The sequence below is a fragment of the Oncorhynchus masou genome, chromosome 9, assembly GCF_036934945.1.
Source record: "Oncorhynchus masou masou isolate Uvic2021 chromosome 9, UVic_Omas_1.1, whole genome shotgun sequence".
In the NCBI taxonomy this organism is placed as follows: domain Eukaryota; kingdom Metazoa; phylum Chordata; class Actinopteri; order Salmoniformes; family Salmonidae; genus Oncorhynchus; species Oncorhynchus masou.
This window is the reverse complement of record NC_088220.1, coordinates 12886413-12909011: the sequence shown is the minus strand read 5'-3', so window position 1 is coordinate 12909011 and position 22599 is coordinate 12886413. Positions and strand designations below refer to the sequence as shown.

The 22599-nt window shown below is 45.4% G+C and overlaps 1 protein-coding gene across 6 annotated transcripts; it reads left to right on the top strand.

Moving 5' to 3' along the window:
• Positions 1-6577: 6577 nt before the first annotated feature.
• LOC135545537 (cytoplasmic polyadenylation element-binding protein 4-like) lies at positions 6578-20890 on the top strand. Of its 6 annotated transcripts, none has more exons than XM_064973201.1 (12): positions 6578-6697; positions 8972-10122; positions 11513-11608; positions 12759-12852; positions 13832-13882; positions 14050-14073; positions 14872-15048; positions 15245-15334; positions 16414-16532; positions 16909-17023; positions 17192-17373; positions 17592-20890. In XM_064973201.1, the coding sequence occupies exons 2-12, from the start codon at positions 9049-9051 to the stop codon at positions 17817-17819; spliced, it is 2250 nt and encodes a 749-aa protein (XP_064829273.1). In that variant the 5' UTR covers positions 6578-6697; positions 8972-9048; the 3' UTR covers positions 17820-20890. The 6 variants fall into 6 exon arrangements, with proteins under 6 accessions (XP_064829273.1, XP_064829274.1, XP_064829272.1 ...); XM_064973202.1 differs by having other exon boundaries at positions 8969-10122; positions 12762-12852; XM_064973200.1 differs by having other exon boundaries at positions 8969-10122.
• Positions 20891-22599: the final 1709 nt, after the last annotated feature.

Here is a 22599-nt window from a genome sequence, read left to right as displayed (position 1 = left end):
GGGACTGGATGCTGGTAGAGGGGGTGACAGTAGGGTGACAGGTGCCAACAAGAGGCAGGGCTATCTCCACCACTGGAACTGTCAGATCCTGAACTTCCACAAGCGCCACAAAGCCCTCATCATCCTCCCCTTGGACATCAGGATCACCTGTCTCCAGTTCCTCAATAGCAGCCTTGTGATCCTGCAGCACCAAACCAGTCTGATCGAAGAGGTACCCCAAACCTATCAGCTCACCTAAAGAAAAGAAAAAAACCTGACAAAAATATATGACAATACACAGGACTGAGAATGGAATAATTCTATAATAACATTTCACAAAGAGAACTGTGTTGCTGTTTGTATTCAATATAAAAACTGCATTAGATTATTAATTAAATGTAAATGACATTGCCATTACCAGTGTATTAGTGTGGAATAGTGTAAGGAACTATATGTTCCAACTGAACACCTTCCTACTGCAGAATGTGGGAAATGCAGCTTAACCTGCCAGAGTTCCCTGGGCATCGAGAGCAGCAGAGGACAGGCAAAGTACCTCTCCATCTCTACTGGGCTGCAGATGGTGGTGGAGGGTCGGTCACATCACATTTTGTCAACCCTGGAAAAGAGCATCTCTGGAATCCAATTCCCCGACCACCTGAACAATGCCTTGGACATCCACTTATGATCCAAACAGGCCACATGCGTTGCTATCCCTTGGGAAGACATACTTCTCTCCCTGAAATCAAAAAACAACATCCCCCCACAATAAATAATGTATTCATCTTATCATTAATACATTATTTATTGTGTGGGGATGTTGTATTTTGATCATTCCCCAAAGAACAGGGCATCATATCACGAGACATAATGTGTAGGTCTAGTACATCACTATACATACTTCAAATACAGGCTGTAAGGGCTGAAAGGTAGAACTATTCATTTAATTAGATCAATAAACACCATCAAAATACGATCCTTTGTTTTACTTATCTATTATCTCCATAAACTAAACATCATCATTAATGAACATAATAACTCAAACTTAGTATGAAAATAGTGGGGTTGACAGACTATTTTGATGGTCAGGGTAATCGGACGTTAAACTAGCTAACGTTACTTCGATACCGCAGTTTACTAGCGCGTTAGACAGCGTTACTGTAGCTAACGTTACACTGTAAATATTGTTTACCAAACCGTGCTAACATATTACCGTAGCCTAATACACTGATCTTACCAGCTAGATATTCCAATCGATGATGATGATCAATGAAAACAGCAGACAACAAAAAAAATTGTAGCTGACGTTACTTCAAAAAATAAAGATAATTCGCGAACAAATTACCTGAGGAAATATATTTTTCCATTGTTCTCTTCTAGCGTTTAAAGGTCCCGCTATAGCTCATGTTACTTCAGAAAATAAATTAAACTCGCGAACAAATTACCTAAGGGAATACACTTTTCCATGGGCCTCTTGACTAGATTTTAAAGGTCCCGCCATAGTTCTATCCTCATTGGTCAATTATTGGTTGCACTGGCGTCTCGGATTGGTTGGCGAGTACAATTCTAGGTTACGTCTTGGTTGCAGACGGCGATATGATTGGTTGTCGCAAACAGAAATATCCTCGACCCACTGTTGTCACACGGGACCAGCCAAAATAAACAACTTGTCACAGAGGGCAGCACTGCAGAGAGCGAGCGAGCGAGCGAGCGAGAGATATATATATATACACACACACATCTCTCTCCTATCTCTCTCTCTCTGCAGTGCTGCCCTCTGTGACAAGTTGTTTATTTTGGCTGGTATATATATATGACATTTGTAATGTCTTTATTGTTTTGAAACCTCTGTATGTGTAATGTTTACTGTTAATTTGTATTGTTTATTTATAGTATCTACCTCACTTGCTTTGGCAATGTTAACACGTTTCCCATGCCAATAAAGCCCCTTGAATTGAATTGAGATAGGAGAGAGAGAAGAGAGCGAGAGCGAGCTAAAGAGGTGCAGTGCTAGCTGTGCCACTAGAGATTCTTGATTTGATGCGGCGCACAATTGGCCCAGCGTCGTCCGGGTTAGGGGAGGGTTTGGCCGGCAGGGATGTCCTTTCCCCATTGTGCACCAGCTTCTGTGGCGGGCCGGGCGCAGTGCACGCTGACACTGTCGCCAGGTGTATGGTGTTATCTCGACACATTGGTGCTTCCGGTTGGTTGGGTTGTGTTTCGAAGGTCGCATGGCTCTCGACCTTCACCTCCCGAGTCCGTACAGGAGTTGCAGCGATGAAACAAGACTGTAACTACCAATCGGATACCACGAAATTGGGGAGAAAAAGGGGTAAAAAATAACTATTATAAAAAAAATGTAAAGCTTGATTATCAGCTGAAAGTAGCAGCAGCTTATTTTTATGAGATTGCTATGCAGCACCATGCACTGTGCAGCTTGGAGCTGCCCAACACACACACACTTTGATGCATTCTGATTCATTCATCTCAAAGGGATAAATAACTGATTAATGTACAGTGCATTCAGAAACTATTCAGACCTCTTTCCTTTTTCCACATTTTATGTTACAGCCTTATTCTAAAATGTATCAAATACATTTTTTTTTATCATCAATCCACACACAATACCCTATAATGACAAAGTGAAAACAGCAATCGGGGAAGAAGGGCCTTGGTCAGCGAGGTGACACTCTACATTATATTCCATGTGAGTTCAAGATGGCGCCGACAGAGGTGGTCACCTCGCTTTTAAGAAACGATGCAGCATTTTTTTTTAATGTATTATTTCTTACATTGTTAGCCCAGAAAATCTTAAGTGTTATTACATACAGCCGGGAAGAACTATTAGATACAAGAGCGACGTCAACTTATCAACATTACGACCAGGAATACGACTTTCCCAAAGAGGATCCTTTGTTCAGACCTCCACCCTGGACATTGCATCTAATCCCAAAACAACGTCGTCGCCGCAGGAGAAGCAGATGGAGAGGCCTCCTGGTCAGACTTAGAAAGCGAGCACACAATCCACCGGTTCCAAGCATATTACTCGCCAATGTCCAGTCTCTAGACAACAAGGTGGACGGAATTAGGGCACAAGTTGCCTTCCAGAGAGACATCAGATATTGTAACATTCTCTGTTTCACAGAAACATGGTTCACTCGACTCAGTACAACCACCAGGTTTATTCATGCGTCGCGCCAACAGAAACAAACATCTCTCTGGTAGCAAGAAGGGCGGGGGTGTATGCCTCTTGATTGACGACTCATGGTGTAATAATAACATACAGGAACTCAAGCCCTTTTGTTCACCTGACCTAGAATTCCTTAGAATCAAAATGCCGACCGCATTATCTCCCAAGAGAATTATCTTCGATTATAGTCACAGCAGTGTATATCACCGGGTAGCCTTAGACAATAATGTCGACGTATACGCTGACTCGGTGAGTGAATTTATTAGGAAGTGCATTGGAGATGTTGTACCAACTGTTGACTATTAAAACCTTCCCTAACCAGAAACCATGGCTTTATGGCAGCATTCAAGCAAATCTGAAAACGTGAACCACCGCATTTAATCATGGCAAGGCGACTGGAAACATGGCCGAAATACAAACAGTGTAGTTATTCCCTCCGCAAGGCAAACAAACAAGGAAAGCGTCAGTATAGAGACAAAGTAGAGTCGCAATTCAACGGCTCAAACACGAGATGTATGTGGCAGGGTCTACAGACAATTACAGATTACAAAAAGAAAACAAGCCCCGTCGCGGACATCGACGTCCTGCTCTCAGACAAATTAAACAACTTCTTTGTGCGTTTTGAGGACAATACAGTGCCACCGACACGGCCCGCTACCAAAGACTGTGGGCTCTCCTTCTCCGTGGCCGAAGTGGGTAAAGTAATTAAACGTGTTAACCCTTGCAAGGCTGCCAGTCCAGACGGCATCCCGAGCCGCGTCCTCAGAGCATGCGCAGACCAGCTGGCTGGTGTGATAACGGACACATGCTTCACATGCTTCAAAATAACCTCTCAATCAACGTCAACAAAACAAAGGAGATGATCGTGGACTTCAGGTAACCGCAGAGAGAGCACAACCCCCATCCACATCAACGGGACAGCAGTGGAGAAGGTGGAAAGATTTAAGTTCCTTGTACGGCAACTGCACCGCCCTCAACCGCTAGGCACTCCAGAGGGTAGTGCGGTCTGCACAACGCATCACCGGGGGCAAATTACCTGCCCTCCAGGACACCTACAGTACCCAATGTCACAGGAAAGCCAAAAAGATCACCAAGGACAACAACTACCCGAGCCACTGTCGATTCACCCTGCTACAATCCAGAAGACGAGGTCAGTACAGGTACATCACAGCTGGGACCGAGAGACTGAAGAACAGCTTCTATCTCAAGGCCCTTAGACTGTTAAAGAGCCAACACTAACAGAGCGGCTGCTGCCAACATACAGACTCAAATCACTGGCCACTTAAATAAATGGATTTAATAAAGGTATCACTAGTAACATTAAATAATGGCACTTTAATGTTTAAATATCCTACATTACTCATCTCATATGTACAGTTGAAGTCGGACGTTTACATACACTTAGGTTGGAGTCGTTAAAACTCATTTTTCAAAGACTCCACAAATTTCTATCATTTTGGCAAGTCGTTCTGGACATCTACTTTGTGCATGATACAAGTAATTTTTCCAACAATTGTTTACAGACAGATTATTTCACTTGAATTCACTGTATCACAATTATAGTGGGTCAGAAGTTAACATACACTAAGTTGACTGTGCCTTTAAACAGCTTGGATTCCAGAAAACAATGTCATGGCTTTAGAAGCTTCTGATAATTGACATAATTTGAGTCAATTGGAAGTGTAACTGTGGATGTATTTTAAGGCCGACCTTCAAACTCAGTGCCTCTTTGCTTGACATCATTGGAAAATCAAAAGAAATCGGCCAAGACATCAGAAAAAAGTTGTAGACCTCCACAAGTCTGGTTGCACATTTTGACTGTTCCTTATTTGTTAAGTAAAAAACGGAGCACAGAAAAACGGAATCAACAAAGGCAATGCTACCAAATACTAATTGAGTGTATGTAAACATCTGACCCACTGGGAATGTGATGAAATAAATAAAAGCTGAAGTAAATCATTCTCTTTACTATTATTCTGACATTTCACATTCTTAAAATAAAGTGGTGATCCTAACTGACCTAAAACAGGGATTTTTACGAGGATTAAATGTCAGGAATTGTGAAAACTGAGTTTACACGTATTTGGCTAAGGTGTACGCAAACGTCTGACTTCAACTGTATATATTGTATTTTATACCATCTTGTCTATGCCGCACAGCCATGGCGCATCCATATATTTATATGTACATATTCTTATTCCATTCCCTTACATTGTGTGTATAAGGTAGTCGTTGTGAATTTGTTAGATTACTTGTTAGATATTATTGCACTGTTGGAACTAGAAGCACAAGCATTTCGCGACACTCACATTAACATCTGTTAACCAAGTGATTGTGAGCAATACAATTTTATTTTATTTGACCAGAATAAAATGAGGAGTGGAAGGCCCCGGTGCACAACTGAGCAAGAGGACAAGTACATTAGAGTGTCTAGTTTGAAAAACAGACACCTCACAAGTCCTCAACTGGTAGCTTCATTAAATACTACCCGCAAAACACCAGTCTCAACGTCAACGGTCTAGGGGCAACTCTGGGATGCTGGCCTTCTAGGCAGAGTTCCTCTGACCAGTGTCTGTGTTTAGTGTTTAGTTGCCCATCTTAATCTTTTATTGGCCAGTCTGAGATATGGCTTTTTCTTTGCAACTCTGCCTAGAAGGCCAGGTGTTTTGCAAGTACTATTTATTGAAGCTGCCAGTTGAGGACTTGTGAGGCATCTGTTTCTCAAATTAAAAGTCTAATTAAAACTTGTTCTCAAAACATTATTTAATCACCTTTCAATAATCTATCATTTCCGTTCTCAGAACGTTAATGAAAACTTTCCGGAAACCATAGTAAGACGTTATCAGAACCTCCTTGCAACCTAAAATTGAACGTTGCCAGAACAGGTGACATTTTCACTTCAGTTCTCAGAACATTCAGTTTCAATGGCCAGGAAACGTATAGCTTCGTTCCCAGAACCAATGGGAAACCAAAAACGTATGTTACCACAAATTCCAAGTAACCAAACGTGCTAGCTGATTCAAGATTCGCCTCTTATCTTGCCTTTTTATTGGGTTTAAATGTGTTTAATAAACACATTTAATCATAGCTGAATATCGCACAGAAGCCTTGACTGACTAGATGTTTAAATGCAGGCAGTATTGAATGTATTGATTTCCTTACATTATTTTCCTGTATGTCCAACTCCCACCCATGAATTTCTCGACATCCTTATTTGGGCGGAGAACGTCTTGAATGCATGAGCCATTTCGTTGAAAAGGCGTGAGATGGGTGTGGCTTCCCCACACATATCCAATGAAACCCCATTCATCTGTGGAAAGGGGCGAGGCCGCAGAGGGAAACCCTTGCAGTCTGTGGACAGGAGTTGGTGGAGGGGGCGGGGTTATGAGACGGAAGTGTCTAACTGACTGGTCCAGCTGTCATCGACTAGAAGAGACCATTCGCACCGGCTGACTTGGAAATGCAGAAAATGGAAAAAAGCTGAAATATGGCAACATCTAGGAACCATAAGGACATGACGACAATTTAGAGGTACATAATGCACGACCTAGAATGAGTTTCATAAATGTAATGTCATACCAGAGAATTGCACTCAGGTTTGTACTCGTAGTTTGGAATTGCTAAATTATGATGACAACGATTGGTGCTAAGCTATGACATTGAACACACAGGACACGAAACCGACGAGGTCGTTTAAAGATACATACCATTTAATACCAATATTACCGCAGATCCAGCCCGTGTATCGCTGTAGGTGGAATTTTAGGATACATTTAATTTCTAGTCGACATTGTTGCTTATCTGCGTCGATTGCTCGCTAGATCGGCAACAATGTATCTACTGTGGTAGCTTGTCGGCTATAACCGTAGCAGCTTTTATACAGGGAACTAGGCTACCCTAGATTCAGAACAGACAAGAGACGTCATCAGTATTTGCTTTAAATGGTCGCGTCGGAGTTGGTCATTGGAGAAAAAAAAATAATCTAGATATTCGGTAGGTGTTGGTGTATTTACCTTATAACCCGCGGGCATAGACACACTACACTGCATATAGACCGCATATAGATAAACACTGATAATCGCAATGTGTTTGATTGACAGGGCACATGGAGCCCAACGCAGCAGCTGTTAGCTTGCTAGCCACATAACGACCTTTGGGAAGTGAAACGTCAATTAACAGTGTAGCCAGCCTGCCTGGTTGGTGCTATGTGCTTCTACCACATCTAACCCACGCAGCTTAACTCGAGTGTTTTCTGTTGCGGCTTGTTAGTGCTACTGCTATGCTTAGTCTGTGTAATTTTATCATGTAGCCTTGGCCTACCGTGGCAGAGCGAGTCAATGATTTCTTCTCATTGAGTTACATCACAGGACTAGCAGGCTGCAGTTGCAGCAAAGTCACTGCAGTTGGCGAGGCTGGTGTTGTTTTGGAAGGCCTGTAGGCTCAAATTGTGGTGGGACAGCCTTTGTATTTATGTCCTCAATCCTCCCTCCCCGCTCCCTCTCTCTCTCCCTCCCCGCTCCCTCTCTCTCTCCCTCCCCGCTCTCTCTCTCTCTCCCTCCCCGCTCCCTCTCTCTCTCCCTCCCCGCTCCCTCTCTCTCTCCCTCCCCGCTCCCTCTCTCTCTCCCTCCCCGCTCCCTCTCTCTCTCTCCCCCCCGCTCCCTCTCTCTCTCCCTCCCCGCTCCCTCTCTCTCTCCCTCCCCGCTCCCCCTCTCTCTCTCCCTCCCCGCTCCCCTCTCTCTCCCTCCCCTCCCCCTCCCTCTCTCCCTCCCCGCTCTCTCTCTCTCCCTCCCCGCTCCCCTCTCCTCCCTCCCCGCTCTCTCCTCCCTCCCCGCTCTCTCTCTCTCTCTCCCTCCCCGCTCTCTCTCTCTCCCTCCCCGCTCTCTCTCTCTCCCTCTCTCTCTCCCTCCCTCCCCGCTCTCTCTCTCTCTCTCCCTCTCTCTCTCTCCCTCTCCCCCGCTCTCTCTCTCTCTCTCCCTCCCCTCTCTCTCTCTCCCTCCCCGCTCTCTCTCTCTCCCTCCCCGCTCTCTCTCTCTCCCTCCCCGCTCCCTCTCTCCTCCCTCCCCGCTCCCTCCCCGCTCTCCCCTCTCTCTCCCTCCCCGCTCCCTCTCTCTCCCTCCCCGCTCCCCTCTCTCTCTCCCTCCCCGCTCCCTCTCTCTCTCCCTCCCCGCTCCCTCTCTCTCTCCCTCCCCTCTCTCCCTCTCTCTGCCTCCCCTCCTCTCCCTCCCTCTCTCCTCTCCCCCCTCCTCTCTCTCTCCCTCCCCCTCTCTCTCTCTCTCTCCCTCCCCGCTCCCTCTCTCTCCCTCCCCGCTCCCTCTCTCTCTCCCTCCCCGCTCTCTCTCTCTCCCTCCCCGCTCCCCCTCTCTCTCTCTCTCCCCGCTCCCTCTCTCTCTCCCTCCCCGCTCTCTCTCTCTCTCTCTCTCTCCCCCGCTCTCCCTCTCTCCCTCCCCGCTCCCTCTCTCTCCCTCCCCGCTCCCCCCTCTCTCCCTCCCCGCTCCCTCTCTCTCCCTCCCCGCTCTCTCTCTCCCTCCCCGCTCCCCTCTCTCCCTCCCCGCTCCCTCCCTCTCTCTCCCTCCCCGCTCCCTCTCTCTCCCTCCCCGCTCCCTCTCCCTCTCTCTCTCTCCCTCTCCCTTCCCGCTCCCTCTCTCTCTCCCTCCCCGCTCCCTCTCTCCCCCACATCCCCCTTTCTCCCTCCCTCTCTCTCCCCCACACCCCCTTTCTCGCTCATGCCTTCACTCCTCACCTCCCCCTCACCCACTTTTCCCCCTTCTCTCCCTCACTTCTCTTCTTTCTCATGTTAAACAGTAGGAAATAGGCCTAGAAGACACTGAGATAAGAAGAACCAAGTTAAGGAGGAAACATTGGCTTTACCCCAGGATTCATAAATGGACGACTACGGCTTCGGAGTCCTGGTGAAGAATAACTGCAGTGGCAACAAATCTGCTTTCCCCGTGAGGATCCCTCACCTCCAACCCCAACCCTCCCACCTCAATCATCCTGCCAACCCCCCCAGCCCCCCTTCATTCATCAATAGCACCTCGGCCACCAATGGAGGAGGTAGTGCCTGGCTGTTCCCCTCCGTAACACCCCACAGTAACATGCAGGATGAGATCCTTGACTCCGACAAGGCCAAAGCCTTGGACCTGCAGGAGAAGGCCCAGCCGCAGGCCCTCTCCCCTGGGCAGCAAGAGGCCAGAGGTGGCTTAGGGGAGCTAGATGGGTCTCTACCTGAGGACTGCTCCATGGAGAAGGGCTCATTGGAGAGCAGCGGTGGGAAGGAGAAGCTGAGGGGTGGGATGGACTCTCCTCCGGTGCTGGGGGGGTTTGACTACCAGGACAGCCTGGGGATGGCGACGTCTGGAGCCCAGTCCACCACCACTACCTCCTCCCTGACCTCCTTCAACAACTGGTCCCCGGCCGTACCCTCCAACCCCTCCCCCGTGGTCAGTGAGGACGTTGGGAGCGGGTTCTTTGGCCCGGCCGGTTCCAACGCTAACGGACCCCCGATGCTTTTCCAGAACTTCTCCCACCACGCCGGGCCCGGCTTCGGAGGGGTGGGGGGTAGCTTCTCCCCCCAGATTGGCCCTGTCTCCCAGCACCACCCTTCTCCACACCCCCACCACTACCACCCCCACAACCAGGGGGTCCCCCCGCAGCACCGCCGTTCCCCAGCTTCTCCCCACCCTCCCCAGCCCTCCTTCCCCCCTCACCCCCACCGCTCTGGAGCTTTCACCCAGCTGCCCCACCTGACCCCAGCCCAGGCAAAGCCCCCCTCCCCTTGGGGCAGCTACCAGAGCCCTGCCCCCTCCACCCCCACTTCCACGTCCTGGAGCCCTGGAGTGGGGTACGGTGGCTGGGGAGGGTCACAGGGGGTCCGAGAGTACCGCAGGGGCCTCAACGGAGGGGTGACGGCCCTCAACTCCATCTCACCACTAAAGAAGTCTTTCCCCAACAACCAGGTACTCTTCTAGCTAGTTATGCTGCACCCCTCCCGTTGAACAACCAGGTACTCTTCTAGCTAGTTATACTGCACCCCTCCCGTTGAACAACCAGGTACTCTTCTAGCTAGTTATACTGCACACCTCCCGTTGAACAACCAGGTACTCTTCTAGCTAGTTATACTGCACCCCTCCCGTTGAACAACCAGGTACTCTTCTAGCTAGTTATACTGCACCCCTCCCGTTGAACAACCAGGTACTCTTCTAGCTAGTTATACTGCACACCTCCCGTTGAACAACCAGGTACTCTTCTAGCTAGTTATACTGCACACCTCCCGTTGAACAAGCTGGCACTCTGCTAGATATACAGCACGCCTCCCGTTGAACAAGCTGGCACTGTGCTAGATATACAGCACACCTCCCGTTGAACAAGCTGGCACTGTGCTAGATATACAGCACACCACCCGTTGAACAAGCTGGCACTGTGCTAGATATACAGCACACCTCCCGTTGAACAAGCTGGCACTGTGCTAGATATACAGCACACCTCCCGTTGAACAAGCTGGCACTCTGCTAGATATACAGCACACCACCCGTTGAACAAGCTGGCACTGTGCTAGATATACAGCACACCTCCCGTTGAACAAGCTGGCACTGTGCTAGATATACAGCACACCTCCCGTTGAACAAGCTGGCACTGTGCTAGATATACAGCACACCTCCCGTTGAACAAGCTGGCACTGTGCTAGATATACAGCACACCTCCCGTTGAACAAGCTGGCACTGTGCTAGATATACAGCACACCTCCCGTTGAACAAGCTGGCACTGTGCTAGATATACAGCACACCTCCCGTTGAACAAGCTGGCACTGTGCTAGATATACAGCACACCTCCCGTTGAACAAGCTGGCACTGTGCTAGATATACAGCACACCTCCCGTTGAACAAGCTGGCACTGTGCTAGATATACAGCACACCTCCCGTTGAACAAGCTGGCACTGTGCTAGATATACAGCACACCTCCCGTTGAACAAGCTGGCACTGTGCTAGATATACAGCACACCTCCCGTTGAACAAGCTGGCACTGTGCTAGATATACAGCACATCATACCTGCTAAGACTGGCTGTCCCAAAGGCCTCAGACTAATGAGTAGCTTAACCATCATCATAATGACCTCCAATTTAACTAGTAAATTATTTTCCTTCATTTAAATGTTTTGCCAAACTCATTGTGCTTGATTTAGTTGGTTATGATATAATTTATTCACGCCTACAGCTAATCCAGCTAATACTGTTGTCTCTTGTGCATAACAGGCAGTTTATATAAAGGCTCATCAATGGTACATTCACATGGTACTATCCCACATGTACTACATGGTACAGTCTTACAGAATATTTTCCTGTCTTCCAGGTTCCCTCTCAGAAGTATCTTCGTAACAACTCTGGGTTCAACCACAAGCCTTGGCTGGAAGACAGCATGAGTCGCACTGACAACTTCCCTTTCCAGGTGAGTACAGAGATGAGCGAACTGTAGAGGGGAAAGTATATTCTTACACTCTTACAGGACAATGAAAGTGGAGTTAAAACATGCTTTTATATTGTTAAAACCAACACATGAAGCCTTGTTGAGGCCTTTTCAATTATGCACAACACAGTACACATCAAAGTAAATAAGAGCAAATATGATCTAGTTACGAGAGTCTAGTAAGTAGAGCATCTGATAACATCAATCAGGCCAACTAAATGATTCAGCTCACATGTAAGTAACTCTGTATTATTGGATAAGTAGACTTATACATCTGTCATTGTGGTGGTAAGCGAATGCCAGGATGAGGCCTATTCCGGTAATGTGTTCATCCAAAATGGCACAATATTCCCTGTATAGTGCACTACTTTTAACCAGAGCCTGGTCAGAAGTAGTGCACTATATATAGGAAATAGGGTGCCATTTGGGATGGAAACCCCAGTCTTCTGTCCTTGTTAGACATGCAGCGTGTTAGAGATGCCACAACGCCTGTATGACAAATGTTGACATACTGTCATCTCACTTCTGCAGGCTTTGGCCCTGTTTGAAAATTGCAGATCTGATATGACCTGGATTTGCGTAAATCTAGTTTTATCTTTCCAGTCACATACAGATCAGTGATTACTTCAAGGAATGGATTAATTGAAAAATAATCACTGTTTATCTACTTTTTTGTTATTTTTTTTATTCCCCTTTATTTAACCAGGGAGACCAGTTGAGAACAAGTTCTCATTTACAACTGCGACCTGGCCAAGATAAAGCAAAGCAGTGCGACACAAACAACAACAGAGTTACACATGGAAGGGGCATGACAAGGGCAGGGCCATGTGATACAAAGCAGTAGATTATCTACATCTGTAGATATCTCTGTAGAATCAGATAAATAGATTTTGTCTGTATTGTAGTTGATAAGCGTCACCACAGAACTTCTCAATGGATGTGTAACTGTTTAGAGGGTCTTAAGTACCAGGATAACACAGGTATCATCTATTATCAAAGCAAAACTTTGTCAAGGGTCTAGATTAGAACCTACCACCTCTGTGTTCTAGAGTCAGAATGGTTCAATTTTCCTGTTCTTACATGGAACACCGCAGGCTAATCATCGTGTTCCCTGTCTCTGTGTGTCTCTCAGCAGGAGAGAACCCGTTCCTTTGATGGCTTCAGCATGCACTCCCTGGAGAACAGTCTGATTGATATTATGAGGGCTGAACAGGATTCCTTGAAAGGTGAGGTTCTCTGTTTCACATAGTATGAAAAAACACCCTGGGCCTGTATTCACAAAGCATCTCAGAATAAGAGTGCTGTTCTTGAATCAGTTTTCTCTTTTAGAAAATAAGTAATATGATTATATGATCGGGGGGGTGGGGCCTGATCATAGATCAGCAGTCCTACTCTGAGATGCTTTGGGAATATAGGCCCTGATATTCTGGAATACTCCAAACAATGAGAGCTGGACATACAGTAATGGCATATTTTTTTATGTAGAGCTAGAAGATTGATGTCACATAATTCTGACTGGTTGGTGAAATGGCTGCTTAGCTCAAATCGCTGCACCAACACAAGTGTGGTTGTACTGGATACTCATAAAAGATGATACTCGTTGATGTCAAGTCTTTTCAAAGACATATCCTGCTGAATTCCTGAGTTGCAGTAGAGCAGAGTAGTGGAAGCACAGCCATATTTAAGACTGAGTCCTCTGAGTGGTGGGAGTACTGAGCAATACTCTTCTGTCTTAACCTGCTCAATGTCACACACAAAGCTACCTGTTAAAGTACCTCTATGCTGGCACTTTCATCTCTGCTCCACTCTATTCTCTCCACCAACATGAATTAAACATGACGTTTTGTCGCATCACATTTCTGAAGACACATTTTTTTGCTAAGACTGTCACTATGTTAATGTAGGCCAGTCGATCCACCCTGATTATGCGCTAATTTCTGATCACGTCTCGCAATCGGTTGGCTGTTAAGTCAGAGTTCTCTGCATGCTTTGATGGTTCTGCTGCTCATCTCAATTCTCATTCTCCTCAGTACATCACAGAACAGCCACAGTTGTTAGAATATCTTGGCTGTATGGAGTGAGAATGCGGTGGCCGGATGGAGTGAGAATGCGGTGGCCGGATGGAGTGAGAATGCGGTGGCCGGATGGAGTGAGAATGCAAAATTATATGCGTATTCTAACTGACTTCTGTCTGTTCCTCTCCAGGTCGCTATGGTTTCTCTCACCAAGGCGGAGACATGTCTTTGCCCATGAATGGTATGGAAATGTTACTTTACCTCAACTATAAAGTTTATAGCTTTGTTCAGTCAGTCACAGTAGTGGTTGTAAATTGGATGCGATTTGTTCATGGGATTTACATTATTTTGTAACCCTGTGCCGTTAAGAGTTGGTATGAAGGTTGTTGTCTCTTGTTTTACATGCAGCTAGGAGCTATGGCAGACGACGAGGTAATGCTAAACCCAAAATGTCTTCATGTTTTAGCTTCCATCGTATCATTATTTGCAAAGCCTCGATTACGTCTGGTTTGGCATCGCTGTGTAATAGGGTACTGTTTCAGATATGTGTTTTCCTCCCGACTCTGACTGTTCACTAGGTCCCGACTGAACCTGCAGAGGAAGACTTAAGTCCCCAGGGAGGATTTGAAATGAGTCTTCTTTTTTTTTTTTTTTCTTTTTTTTTTTTACATCAAAATAAAATGTATTAATTCAATCCAAATACTATAAGCCTGGTAGAGTTCCAGGTCATCTGTGTTGCAGTCGTGCTGACTGACCATCTCACAGATTGTTATATTAACAACGTTCAACACTTGTGGTTGGTTTGAGAGCGACAGCAAAAAAAAGATGACCTGACAGGATTGTAGACTGCCTGTTTCCTGCTGGGCCTTTGTGACGTGGCTGTGGTGGCTTGCCACTGGACTTTAACAAAGCATTATGTTGCAAGTGCTTGAGGAAATTGTGGTTGGTTTCATGATCATGGTTCTCATTTGTCTTCACAATAACATTTATTTGGGTAAAATCTTACTTTTTTTCCAAAACTGAGTCAAGCAGAGTTGAGCAGAGCTATACCAAACTGGCCTGGTTAAACATTCCCAATAATTGCTGGAAGGGACAAAATGTAAATGAAATATCGGAGTCAGCACAGTATGGTTTGGAAAATCATAACCACAAATGGGTGTAAAGTGGCCAAATAAATCCAGGGTGTCTGGGTTAGTACGGTTTGAGTATCTCTTTCTCTCCGCTCTCCAGGTCACTCGAACCTGTTCCCCATGGGGGACGAGCACTCCTTCGGAGAGGACGAGTCAGGTGACCAGGGACTTCCTGGTTTAGGATCCTCCCACTGTTTCCCGCAGCTCAACGGAGAGCGAGTGGAGAGGTACTCACGCAAGGTGTTTGTGGGAGGACTGCCCCCCGATATAGACGAAGGTATTGATCAATGAACAGAATATTGCACCTTCTACAATGTTGTTTTAGGATTATAAACAATGGTTTGAGAGGCGTCTCTGTTTTCTATGGTAATGAGCCCTGATATATGATGTCTTAGAGGCTGTGGACCACCATTGCAGGTTCCTGAAGGCTAGTTGACTGTGTAGTTGAGTAGCTTTGACTCTTTCATTCTCAGATGAGATCACCGCCAGTTTCCGCCGGTTCGGTCACCTGTTTGTCGATTGGCCCCACAAAGCTGAGAGCAAGTCCTATTTCCCACCCAAAGGTGAGTCTGATATGGTCACATTGGCCAGGGAATACTCGGTGCCCTGGTAATGAAGGGAATACTCTGTGCCCTGGTAATGAAGGGAATACTCTGTGCCCTGGTAATGAAGGGAATACTCTGTGCCCTGGTAATGAAGGGAATACTCTGTGCCCTGGTAATGAAGGGAAAACTCGGTGCCCTGGTAATGAAGGGAATACTCGGTGCCCTGGTAATGAAGGGAATACTCGGTGCCCTGGTAATGAAGGGAATACTCGGTGCCCTGGTAATGAAGGGAATACTCGGTGCCCTGGTAATGAAGGGAATACTCGGTGCCCTGGTAATGAAGGGAATACTCGGTGCCCTGGTAATGAAGGGAATACTCGGTGCCCTGGTAATGAAGGGAATACTCGGTGCCCTGGTAATGAAGGGAATACTCGGTGCCCTGGTAATGAAGGGAATACTCTGTGCCCTGGTAATGAAGGGAATACTCTGTGCCCTGGTAATGAAGGGAATACTCTGTGCCCTGGTAATGAAGGGAATACTCTGTGCCCTGGTAATGAAGGGAATACTCTGTGCCCTGGTAATGAAGGGAATACTCTGTGCCCTGGTAATGAAGGGAATACTCTGTGCCCTGGTAATGAAGGGAATACTCTGTGCCCTGGTAATGAAGGGAATACTCTGTGCCCTGGTAATGAAGGGAATACTCTGTGCCCTGGTAATGAAGGGAATACTCTGTGCCCTGGTAATGAAGGGAATACTCTGTGCCCTGGTAATGAAGGGAATACTCTGTGCCCTGGTAGTGAAAGGAAAACTCGGTGCCCTGGTAATGAAGGGAATACTCGGTGCCCTGGTAATGAAGGGAATACTCGGTGCCCTGGTAATGAAGGGAATACTCGGTGCCCTGGTAATGAAGGGAATACTCGGTGCCCTGGTAATGAAGGGAATACTCGTTGCCCTGGTAATGAAGGGAATACTCGGTGCCCTGGTAATGAAGGGAATACTCGGTGCCCTGGTAATGAAGGGAATACTCGGTGCCCTGGTAATGAAGGGAAATAGATGAAGGTCATGAGACTATTGAGTGTTTTCTTTCCCCTCTTAAGGTTATGCATTCTTGCTGTTCCAAGACGAGAGCTCTGTCCAGGATCTGATTGATGCCTGTATCGAGGAGGATGGCAAGCTCTACCTCTGTGTCTCCAGCCCCACCATCAAGGACAAGCCTGTGAGTGGAACTTTACGTGTGTGTGTGTCTGGCTAGTGTGAGACAGTCTGTCTGAGTCTCCCACACACCCAGGCAGTATTTAAAAAATGTTTTTAACTGTAATTAAACTTCTTGGTTGGAGTTGTCTGTCCTTGTCAGTCTAGCACTGCTGGTATAAATAGTTGTGAGATTTCCCCAGTCCACCCCCCTAGTTCTGCCCAGTCCACCCCCCTAGTTCTGCCCAGTCCACCCCCCATGGTTCACATCTAGTTGTATGGACATTGAAAGAGTTTTACAGACGTTATATGGAATTTGTTACAGCCTTTTCTAGATGTTGTTTGAGTGTTAAATGGGTGTTATCTGAACGTTGTCTGGCCATGCCTGTGTGTTCCTCTAGGTCCAGATCCGTCCCTGGAACCTGAATGACAGTGACTTTGTGATGGACGGCTCTCAGCCTCTGGACCCCAGGAAGACCATCTTCGTAGGGGGGGTGCCACGTCCTCTACGCGCAGGTACTGGACTGTGTTTCTGTGTCTGTGAGGAATGGTGGGGTGGAATGGGGTGAGTGTGGAAGAGCTAAAGACCCTGAGCTACAGTCGTAATGCCTAGGCTTTAGCTCAGCAGGCTAACACTGTCTGGCAGACCCAGCCACATCATCAGCCTATATGTTAATGTTCCAGTGGAGCTGGCCATGATAATGGATCGTCTGTATGGAGGAGTGTGTTACGCTGGCATCGACACAGACCCTGAGCTGAAGTACCCTAAAGGAGCGGGCCGTGTGGCATTCTCCAATCAGCAGAGCTACATCGCTGCTATCAGCGCTCGATTCGTTCAGCTGCAGCACGGCGAGATCGACAAACGGGTGAGTCAGTCGGTCTTTGGTAGTTTAGCGGAGCCACATACGCCGTGCATTTTGTCCAGGAGAAGAACCATAGAGACCTCACGCGCACACAATAGCTAAGCTACAAAATGGAGCTGGGTCTGAGCTTCTCCCCACGAGTTTCTCTTGTTTCATTCCATCTGGGTATGTTTCATCTCCTCCCTCCCTCTTTCCCCTTCTGCCCTCCCCCTTTCCCCCAGGTGGAAGTGAAGCCATATGTGCTGGATGACCAGCTGTGTGATGAGTGCCAGGGGACACGCTGTGGGGGGAAGTTCGCTCCCTTCTTCTGCGCTAATGTCACCTGTCTCCAGTACTACTGTGAGTACTGCTGGGCCGCCATCCACTCCCGTGCCGGACGAGAGTTCCACAAGCCACTGGTCAAGGAGGGGGGCGACCGGCCCCGACACATATCCTTCAGGTGGAACTAGGGAGGGAGAGTGTGACGGCTATGTTGTAGAAAATAAATGCACTTTTCTTTTTTTTCTGGTTCCTATTTAGTTTGGAAAATTAATTTAAAAGCTTAATTTAATCTTTATTTTTTAATCAGACCTTCTCAGAACAGTAAATGCTAAGAAGGACAACTAAGTGAATGAAATCCCGTTTTGAATTTAAGTTAAGGTGTGCATGAGTACTTGGATGCATTATTAGATATGAGAAGAAATGTTTCTTCTGACTTGACTGTACTTTTCTCACATTAGCTGGCAAAGCTGCTTACATTTGTTGTCAAGAGTAACATATAACATTTGAGTGAGGTATGTGCTGCACCTCAATCAGTATATTAACTAGAACAGTTGTGTGTTAAAGGGTACACTTATTTTTGTTAATTTACGCATGCAGGATTAGGTTGATATTTGTATCGTTAACCAAAGTTTGAGAGTAACTGGTCGGGTTAAAGTTCAATAGTCAAAGAAAACCACTGCAGAAGGGCAGACAGACAATTCCCTTCATCATAAATAAACTGTTTAGAATACATGCAGGATTATTTAAGAAAAGATCATCCTCTGGGGCCTGGCAGCGATTACTGGCATGTGTTTCTCGATCATGGTTTTAAATTGACTCTTTGTAGCCAAAATGGGCAAACCAAAGATTGGCCTAAAACAAGTGATCAACGGCAGTTGATTATCTGAGGGGTTTAAGGACCATAAGACTCCATTTTCAGGTTCAGAAGGTCAGGAAGGCTAGTGCTGTTTTAAGTTGTTGAATTGTGGAGAGAGGGGAGAAACTGTCTTTGGAAAGACAGGTTTCAGCTGATAGACTACAGCCCTAGCTGTCTAGGCAGGGATCAGGTATTGGCAGTAGTATTAGCTCACTTTATATTGTCAGGGATATTAGCACTGGATGCTAACATGCTAATATTGTAGTACTAGTAGGAATTCACAGTACAGTGGTAGCTAGCTACAGTGTTCCCTGAGTGACTCATAGTATGTAGCCTGGTCGTGGCCTGTATGTGCTTCAGTGTTGAACCAACTCCTCTGCCTATCCTTGTCCAGGTAATTAACACAGCGAGTTGGCTAAAGCACAGACAGACTGGACAACCAGGCTAGTGTCATGGTGATCTGATGCACTCTCTCTCCCATGACTGGAGTGTAGAGGAAATAGATCCGAACTGTGGCGAATGGATACGCTAGTGGTTCCTTGCTGTGGAGGATGAATACATTAGTAGCTGGACACTCTGAAGAACTTACTGTCACAGAGATAAAGATATTATTTTATACATGGCCTGCTGATTTTGTACAGTGTTTTATAGCTGATTATTTTGTCATGAACATATAAATTTATTATGCACTACTTTTCTAAATATTTTTTTCAATAGTCGTTTTAGGCACATGTTTCATAAGATGATAACTCCTTTTGCAATACCTCATTTTTTTTCCACTTGATGAGAAATAATTTTGTACCTTTGTTACTAAGAGATCTGCATTTATTGTAAAACTTAATTTAAAAAGAGAAAATTAATGATATTAATATAATTTTCAATTTAGCTTTTTATATATTTAAGTGCTGGTAATCTTAAATTGTCTGGTCCATTGGTGTGATTGTGTAAAGGAAAGATAAACAGCCAGATGCAGATGGATAGCCATCGTGTACAGACTTCTCTTTCATAATAATAAACCATAAGTACTGGATCTTAAGGCATGACGAGACCTTTCTAAACTTATTTTGATAGTCTTGAAACATATATTCAGCTTGTAGTGGGTAAGGAAAATCCAGATGACATTTTTTGACATGGGTGGATGAGTAAACCCTTATACCCTTGTGTCATCAGAGAGAATGATGACCGGTGTTCTAAAAACTAGATTCTCTTTCTGGAACTACCTGAAGGTTCCAGAACGTTCCAGTTATTCTATGCATGCATGACGTAATACAGAATAACAACATGACTATTGGCTCGTGTTAATGCAGGAAACTATTGTAATGCCCTAGACAGCTTTCCTTTTTATTTTTGTTTGAGTTTTTAGTTCTCTCTTTCAGATCACCTCCTAATATCTAGCTTCTCTTTCTCTCCTCAAGTCTGCATCCCTCGCAGGCAGGCAGATGCAAGCAGGCAGACAGACAGGCAGACGCATGCAGACAGACAGACAGGCAGGCAGGCAGACAGGATACCAGAGTGATAACACTTATACGAGTTTAGCCATATAGACAACACTTCCTAAAAGAGACATGTTCACTCCACCCCTGGGATGTGGCTTTGGGACATAGACTTGAATGTGACTCATGTTGCTAGTTAACTTTGAGCGCTTATGTGCAATCCTTCTTTCCTAAAACAGTTTCTCTCATTCTGCAATGTAAACCCATATAAACCATGTAAACATTAAAACAGGGTTGTTTTTTCAGTCTACTATTCATGCTGGTGTCTGCAAAGTGAAATGTTCTACTAATATATAAATATATATATGTGAATTTATTTTTAAACATTTGTTTTGTGCTTATTCAATGATTTTGCTACTACCATGCTACTGTGATTGAGAAAACATTGTGTATATACTAGGTTGGTGATGTATTTTGTTATATTCTCAATTGAAATGTAACACTTTCATTTGGATCAGATTTTTCTATTTTTTTGGGGTGACGTGTTAAACTTGTTGATGTCTAGGTTTTCTAATTGCTGTATTGTGCATCACATTCAGAGGAATAATGTCTGTTAGTATTACTTGATTGCGAAACATGCCAATAGTTTTTAATGGTATGCTGGGAAGGTTGTATTTATTGATATCTTTTTTACTTGAGACATCATCTTGATTTTTATTATGTCATTTCACATTTATAAGTTCCGATTTGTACCCCCCCCCCCCCCCCACACACACACACACACACTTATGTTGTGCTAATTAAAGATGTCAGTTTTTATAGTTGGTTTGTAGAACTGAAGTAAAAAAACAAAACAAGCTCTAATGTACTATAATCATCTGCAGCCAACTGTTTAGAACTGTATGCATACAACATTTGAAGTATGTGTATTGTGAGATGTTGAAAGAATAAAACTCGGCTGTGAGGAGAAGTGGTTGTGGTCAGTTTCCTGAGGAAAGAAAGGCATGTGTGCTGCTGAAAGTGTCCATGTGCTGGAAATGGACAAATGTGCACCGGGTTTTCTTTTCTTTCTGCCCGGTACATTCCTTTTGAACCCTGCACCCAAATATGAATTACTATTTGACTCGTGCACTACAACACCTCATTCTGTTACTAAAGTGGACACTGAACTCCACTCATGGATTTAAAAACATTGGATTGGTATAAATTGGATTGAAGTTTCGCACCATATATTCTACACCAGTCCATTCCTCGACGGGGAGTGAGTGTACACTTCATGGAGATTGTTCCTCCTCCTCACAATACCCACCCCATCTACATTGTTTTGTTCCTCTCTTTAATTGTGTAAAGTGTGTTGTGAACTTGACTAGAAGGGTAGAGAATTGGACCACAACCTTTCAGTGCAGCTGTGTGTGATGGTGTGACAGACAGACGGCGTCTGTGGTTTCTGTCACATCTGGCCTGCTGTGCTGAACCAGGTCAGGCAGGGCTATTTATAGATTCAGGCAGATCCGGACCTTTGGCTCCTGATACCAACAACGACAGATACCTAGAGGTTTGAGAATACTGGTCTCAGCAGGCCACTGCAATTACAGTTGAATTTGGAAGTTAGCATACACCTTAGCCAAATGCATTTAAAACTCAGTTTTTCACAATTCCTAACATTTAATCCAAATGTTTCAGGTAGCCAACCAACACAAGCTTCCCACAGTATGTTTGATAAATGTTGTACCATTCCTCCTGACAGCTGGTGGAACTGAGTCAGTCAGGTTTGTAGGCCTCCTTGCTTGCACATACTTTTTCAGTTCTATAGGATTGAGGTTAGGGATTTGTGATGGCCACTTCAATACATTGACTTTATTGTCCTAAAGCCATTTTGCCACAACTTTGCTTGCAAGTATGCTTGGGGTCATTGTCCATTTGGAAGACCCATTTGCGACCAAGCTTTAACTTCCTGACTGATGTTTTTATGTTGCTTCAATATATACACATAAATTCCCTCCCTCATGATGCCATCTATTTTGTGAAGTACATCAGTCCCTCCTGCAGCAAAGCACACCCACAACATGGTTGGGAAGATGTTCTTTGGTTTGCAAGCTTCCCCCTTTTTCCTCCAAACATAACGATGGTCATTATGTCCAAATAGTTATATTTTTTTATATATATTTCTCCAAAAAGTTTGATCTTTGTCCCCATGTGCAGTTGCAAACCGTAGTCTGGCTTTTTTATGGAGGTTTTGAAGCAGTGGCTTTATCCTTGCTGAGAGGCCTTTCAGATTATGTCGATATAGAACTCGTTTTACTGTGGATATATATACTTTTGTACCGGTTTCCTCGAGCATCTTCACAAGGTCCTTTGCTGTTGTTCTGGGATTGATTTGCACTTTTCGCACCCAAGTACGTTCATCTCTAGGAGACAGAATGCGTCTCCTTCCTGAGCAGTATGACGGCTGCGTGGTCCCATGGTGTTTATACTCGCGTACTATTGTTTGTACAGATGAACGTGGTACCTTCAAGCATTTGGAAATTGCTCCAAAGGATGAACCAGACATTTTCTTCTGAGGTCTTGGCTGATTTCTTTTGATTTTCCCATGATGTCAAGCAAAGAGGCACTGAGTTTGAAGGTAGGCCTTGAAATACATCCACAGGTACGCTTCCAATTGACTCAAATTATGTCAAT